Source organism: Phacochoerus africanus, chromosome 11 (assembly GCF_016906955.1).
Source record: "Phacochoerus africanus isolate WHEZ1 chromosome 11, ROS_Pafr_v1, whole genome shotgun sequence".
NCBI classification, from domain to species: domain Eukaryota; kingdom Metazoa; phylum Chordata; class Mammalia; order Artiodactyla; family Suidae; genus Phacochoerus; species Phacochoerus africanus.
Genome location: NC_062554.1, coordinates 5,238,682 through 5,245,496, shown reverse-complemented (window position 1 = coordinate 5,245,496; position 6,815 = coordinate 5,238,682). Strand labels below are relative to the sequence as shown.

The window sequence follows — 6,815 nt, the reverse complement described above, 5'->3', positions numbered from 1 at the left end:
CTTCTAGAATCGAAATGACTTTGCTTCTTTTCCCCCTAACCTCTCCACGTAAGGGTGAATATTTTATATATATATATATAAAATGTGTATATGTATATATACATTTATATGTATGTGTGTGTATATATATGTGTTAAAACCATCAAAATTCTTATAAGGCTTACACTAAAATTAGATTCCCTGCCCCATGCCACTCTAATTCTTGCTCCTCAGAAACAACCACTTTAATACTTAACCGTTTTGGGATTTTTTTAGTATTTACCTCCATTTAGATAGACAGCATGCTCATGTCATTATTTCTTGATTTATATCTTAAATCATTTCTATACATCATCCACTGACTTTCTTATATGGAAGATGAGTATTTCGCTTTCCTTCATCAGGAAGTCCCCCACCTCAAAGGCACACACGTACCTTCAGACCCATGCAGACTTTCCTCTTGCTGGTTTTATTGATGGAGGTACACCATCATTTTTAAGATGCATATTTACGTGGACACGTGCGGTGACACCTGATCGCATTTCCTGTGCACACTCGTTTTCTTCCTTGGAGTAAATGATTGTCTTGATTACTGGCTTTGTTTTCACGTGCCTTTTCTTCTGCTGGAAACGTGAACAGCATGTAAAACAGCTTTTCCTTTGAAACTGACCTTTAGGTGTCCTTGGTCCCCTGATCCAGTCTAGACTCATGATGCTCCAGGACTTTCCTCTGCTGTCAAACTTCACCATTCTTCAAGGAATTCCCTTCCTCCTTCACAGCCCATACCCTCTCCTGCCCTGTATCACTTTGTCTTAACTCCTTTGTTGGAGCCCATGTTTCTCCGTTTTTGGTTCATTCCCTTATTGATTGATTGATTGATTGATTGATCCTTGTCTTCCAGTAGCTTTCTGTGCAAAGTTAATGGGAGGTAAATCTTTGAAGATATTAAATAACTTTTTCTGCTCTTACAAATTGTTTACGTATTTTGGTTTAAAATTCTGGATTGGAGTAATCTGACAGGAAGTTTCTCCCTGAACAAATCCCATGCCTACACATGGGACTTCTAATCACTTTTTAGTGCCTTGGTCTTATATTGAAGTGAATTGAAAGATCTGCATCTAGGGTTGTATAATCTAGCCCTACTAGATGTAATAAATGGGAGAAATTCACTGGGGCTTCAGCTTGTGCAGGAGGTAACCTTTCATTTTATCCCTGCTTTTAGCCCCATATCCCTGCCCCAGCTCTGCCCAGACTCTCCAGCTTAACTTCACTAGAGACTAAAGCTCCAGTAATCCTGTTGGATGAGGAAAGTGGTGCCTGGATAAACAGGTTGGGAAGGAGGATCTAGGAGCCTCACTCTTCTTTATACAGATTTTCAATCCATAATGCTTTCAAAAAATCCATTCTTATCCCTGCTTAGCAAATTACCTGATAACCTCTAGTTATTGAGACTGGATTCTGCAGTGAAAACTGTCTTGATTCTTGTTTTCATCTAGAAATTATTAGTTTTATCCCATCTGCTTAGTCAGTAGTCATCTATCTGCTTTCAAAATGTTGCCACTTCAAGGAGTTCCCACTGGGGCGCAGCAGGCTAAAGATCGGGCATTGTCTCTTCTGTGGCTCTGGTTGCTGCTGAGGTGCAGGTTTGATCCCTGGCCTGGTTCAGTGGGTTAAGGATCTGAGTTGCTATAGATGTGGCATGTGTAGCAGCTGTGGCTTGGATTTGATCGCTGGCCCAGGAACTTCTATAGGCCTCGGGCATGGCCAAAAAAAAAAAAAAAATGTTGCCACTTTTCTGCTCTCTCCTTTTCTTCTGTTTGTTTATGTTTATGATGTCTTTGTTATTTTACTGACATTTAGCAAGCTATGAAGAGGAAATAGTGGTAAATGCTGACATTTAGTCTGATATATTTAATCAGACAGCCTAAGGCGAACATTTACATAACCCGTATTTCTCTTTGTCTCTATTAGGGGAAGTTAAAGGTAAGCCCACGCTAGCCTGCCTCAGGGATGTCTAGCTTCAACCACACTGGTGTTAGCCACGTAGCCTTCTACCTGCTGGGCATTCCAGGCCGAGAAGACCTGCACGTGTGGATTTCCATCCCCTTCTTCATCTCCTATGTCTCTGCCCTCCTTGGAAATGGTCTGCTCATCGTCCTCATCCTCATCAAGAGCAGTCTCCATGAACCCATGTATCTTTTCCTCTGTATGCTGGCTGCCGTTGACATGGTCTTTGCCACAACCACAGAACCCAAGGCATTGGCCATTTTCTGGTGCAAGAGCAGGGAAATCTCTCTTAATGGCTGCATTGCCCAGCTCTACTTCCAGCACTCCTCCTTTATTTCTGAGTCAGGCGTCTTGCTGGTTATGGCATTTGACCGCTATGTTGCAATATGTTACCCGTTGAGGTACTCTATGATACTCACCCACTCTCTGATAGGGAAAATTGGTGTGGCTGTTTTCTTGAGAGCACATTGCACAATTTTCCCCATGATATTTCTTCTGAAGAGGCTGACTTTTTGCAGAAATAACGTCCTCCCACATACATTCTGTGAACACATTGGCTTGGCCAAGTTTGCCTGTGATGACATTCGAGTAAACGTCTGGTATGGATTTTTTGTCTTGACGTCAACCGTGATCCTAGATATTATCCTCATTTTTGTTTCCTATGGTCTGATTCTCCGTGCTGTCTTCCACATCCCTTCCCAAGAAGCCCGCCACAAAACTCTCAACACGTGTGTCTCCCACGTCTGCGTCATCATCCTTTTTTATGGGCCTGGGATCTTCTCGGTCCTCACTCAGCGCTTTGGACGCCACATTCCACTACACGTCCATATCCTGCTGGCCAACGTCAGCATGCTTGCTCCACCTATGCTGAATCCCATCATTTATGGGGTCAAGACGAAACAGATACGAGACCAAGTAGTTTACATGTTGTTTAAAAAGCAGAAATGATTAGGGGGATGGCAGGGACTGGTTTCTTAGAAGTTTTGATCCTCCATGAGATGTGCTTTGGTGGCAGTGCACAAGAGAACTGGAACTGAGTCTCTAGGGAAAATGGCTCATTTAGTTATGAGCTCTGGGACTCTACCTGAGCCTATGAGACTTGCCTCTCTAATCCATCTGAAAGCAGTGCCTGTGGGTCCATAGAGATATTCATAGCTTATTCTTTGCAGAGTTGCTCTCTGGTAGTTATGTCTAACTCAGTAATATTCAAATCAACTTTGAGAACAGTCGAATGTTATATTAAGTCACACTTAGATAAATACTAGGTGTTCTGTCTTGAGCTACATCAAGCCCCAAGACATCTCACCACAGCTCTAGACTCTCCCGTAAAACCTTCATTCCTTTAATGCTTTTTCCAAGTATGATGAGCATTAAGTGGTACCCTACTCCTAACTTGTGACTTTTGGGGAGTTGTTTCTCAAAGATCATTCCCCTCAAAAGGGTACAGAATAAATGCAGACTTTCTTCCAGCAGCAATTTCCGCATCACTTTCATGCAATCTACGCTTCAGTCTCAAGGAACTGTGTATCTCTAATTTCTCCATGTTCAGTCGCGTTTTTAAGTGTCTTGGTACCTTTTCCCGAAATGATCCTTCTGTCTGCAATGACCTTCCTTCCCTTGACCTTTTAATGAAGGCTTTTCTGTCTTTCAAGGCTCGGCTTGGTGCCACCTGCACTGTGAGGTCTTTACAACTACCTCATCTCAAGCAGAGGCACTATTTTCTTTACAAGATGAGACCATATTGTTGATACTTCTTTTGAAAACATTTACTTACTTTTATGTAAATATTTTATAGAAAAGTAATAAGATCAAAGTTAAAATTGCACATGATTCTGCCACCCAGAGAAATTTACTGTTATCATTTTGGTGTATAATCATCCAGCTTTTCTATATAATTCTAACTGTAACAACTGTAACTATACATACATATTCCCAACTTATCCATGATTTTGTAACCCAATGTTATCACATAGACCCATGTCATAGCTATTTTTACATGATAAAACATCAGATATCTATAATATTTTAATGGCTATGTTGTATATCTTTTTTCCTTATTTTAAAAAAGCATGCTTTAAAGTCATTTTTTGCACTAGTTGAGACAGTGTTCATCCTTTTTAAAAAATGTTTATTTTTTAAAAAATCATTTGCAATATAAACACTGTGCTAGAGGAGTTCCCTGGTGGTGCAGCAGGTTAAAGATTTGGCGTTGTCACTGCTGTGGCTGGGGTTTGATCCCTGGTTGGGGAATATCTGCATGCTGCTGGCACGGCCAAAAACAAACAGCAAAAACACTGTGCTAGAGACACTTTCATACATAAGATTTGTCTAATCTGTGTGAATTAAGCTTTGCATGACTTTAGCCTTAAGCAAAATTGCTAGGTCAGAACCATGAATGTGTTAGGCTCATCTGGCATTGCATCTAGAGAACTTATTATAAATTTTCACTCTTGTCAGAAATACATGTAAGTGCCAAAATTTATTGCACTCTTATTAGCATTTAGTAAGTAGTCCTATTTTTTTATATTTTGTAATGATTTTTATTTTTTCCGTTATAGCTGATTTACAGCGTCTGCCAATTCTCTACTGCACAGCAGGGTGACCCACTCACACATACATGTGTACATTCTTTTTCCTCACGTTCTCAGGCTCCATCACAAGCGGCCAGACGTAGTTCCCAGAGCTTATATCCTTTACTTCCAGCCATTTTATGCTTAGATAGTATAGACTGACGTCCTTTAAATCACATAAAACTGGGCTTTTTTTGTTTGTTTGTTTCTATAACATCTGATAACTTTTGAATTTTAACTAATGAATATAGTCTAGTTATATTTCTGATGATGTTAAGATACTTTTTTAAAAAGTTCTAGAAGTTTCCGTGGTGGCGCAGAGGAAATGAATCCGACTAGGAACCATGAGGTGGTGCGTTCCATCCCTGGCCTTGCTCAGTGGGTTAAGGATCTGGTGTTGCCACGAGCTGTGGCGTAGGTTGCAGATGCGGCTCGGATCAGGCGTTGCTGTGGCTCTGGCGTAGGCCGGCGGCTACAGCTCCGATTCGACCCCTAGCCTGGGAGCCTCCATATGCCGCGGGTGCTGCCTTAAAAAAGACAAAAGAGGGGGAAAAAAAAAAGAATGTTCATGATTTATGAGAAGAGGTTAAAGTATCAATATTATCTGGACTTTGGAAGAGGTCGATTCCAATCTTCGTGGATACTTTGAGGGGTTCGAGACTTCAGTGAAGGAAGTAACCCCACATGTGGGGGAAATAGCAATAGAATCAGAATTAGACGTGAAGCCTGGAGATGTGAGTGAGTTGCTGCGATCTCATGCTCCAAATTTAACAGGTGAGGAGTTGCTCCTTGTAGACGAGCAAAGAAAGTGGTTTCTGGCGAAGGAACTACCTCCTGGTGAAGGTGCTGTGGAGATTACTGCAATGGCAACAAAGGGCTTAGAACATTACCTAAACGCAGCTGCTAAAGCCATGGCAGGGTTGGGGTGATTGACGTCAATTTTGAAAAAAGTTCTACTGCGAGTCGAGTGCTATTAAACGGCATTGCAGGGTACAGAGAAATCACTCATGAGAAGAAGAGTCAACCAGTGTGGCAAACTTCATGTTTGTTTGTTCTTTTAAGAAATTTTCACGGCTGCCCCCGCCCCCGCCCTTCAGCAGCCACCATCCTGAGCAGTCAGCAGCCATCAACGAAGAAGCAAGACTGCCTACCATCAAAAAGATTAGGACTCATTGAAGGCTCAGATGGTGGTTAACATTTTTTAGCCATAAAGTGTTTGTAAATTAAGGTGTGTACATTGTTTTTAAAGACATTTTGCTCTTGCACACTTAGTAGACTACAGTATAGTGTGAATATAACTTCTACATACACGGGGAAACAAAAAAGTTGTATAACTCACTTTATTGTGACATCGATATTATCGTGGCAGCCTGGATCTGAACCTGTAACATCTCTGAGGTTTGCCTGTACTAACTGTGTGTGTGGCACTGTGTCCTACTGGAGATAAATGCACCTGTAATAAAGGAGTAGAAAATAAAGGTTGATAGAACATTTGTGGTCATTGCAAATTTTTATATTATGAAATTAAAGAGCATGGCATGAGGATAATATGATCTCAACAGTAGAAAAATCCATAAATAGGAGTTCCTGTTGTGACTCAGCAGGTTAAGAATCTGACTCATGTCCGTGAGGATGTGGGTTTGATTCCTGGCCTTGCTCAGTGGGTTAAAGGATCTGGTGTTGCCATGACCAACACCATGAGTGTAGGTTACGGATGTGGCTCAGATCTGGTGTGGCTGTGGCTGTGGCTGTGGAGTAGGCTGGCAGCTGCAGCTCTGATTTGACCCCTAGCCTGAGAACTTCCATATGCCATGAAAAAGACACACACACACACACACACAAATCCGTAAACAGAGAAGAGAAAAAACTTAGAGTTATCAATGAAAATAACCCATTGAAAATCCCTTGAAAAAAGGGAATCACTGGTGGGAACGTATAAATTAGTGCAACCACTGTGGAAAAAAAGTATGGAGGTTTCTCAAAATACTAAAAATAGAGCTACCATATCACCCAGAAATCCTCTCCTGGATATGCAGCTGAAAAAAACAAAATCACTAGTTCAAAAAATACATGCGCCCCATGTATTTTTCCCAGCAGCATTATTTACAACTGTCAAGATATAAAAACAACTTGTGTCCATAAACAGATGAATGGATCAAGAAGATGTGGTACATATTTGCAATGGAATACTACTCAGCCGTAAAAAGAATGAAAACTTTTCATTTGCAACAACATGGATGGACTCGGAGGGTGTTATGC

The 6,815-nt window shown here is 41.2% G+C and overlaps 1 protein-coding gene across 1 annotated transcript; it reads left to right on the top strand.

Moving 5' to 3' along the window:
- Positions 1-1,989: 1,989 nt before the first annotated feature.
- LOC125112042 (olfactory receptor 52B4-like) lies at positions 1,990-2,934 on the top strand. Its single transcript, XM_047754291.1, has one exon. It carries the CDS (start codon positions 1,990-1,992, stop codon positions 2,932-2,934), a length of 945 nt encoding a protein of 314 aa, XP_047610247.1.
- The last annotated feature ends 3,881 nt before the right edge of the window (positions 2,935-6,815 follow it).

Coding starts and splice junctions, on each gene's coding strand:
- LOC125112042 (XM_047754291.1), top strand. CDS start 1,990: ATGTCTAGCTTCAACCACACTGGTGTTAGCCACGTAGCCTTCTACCTG.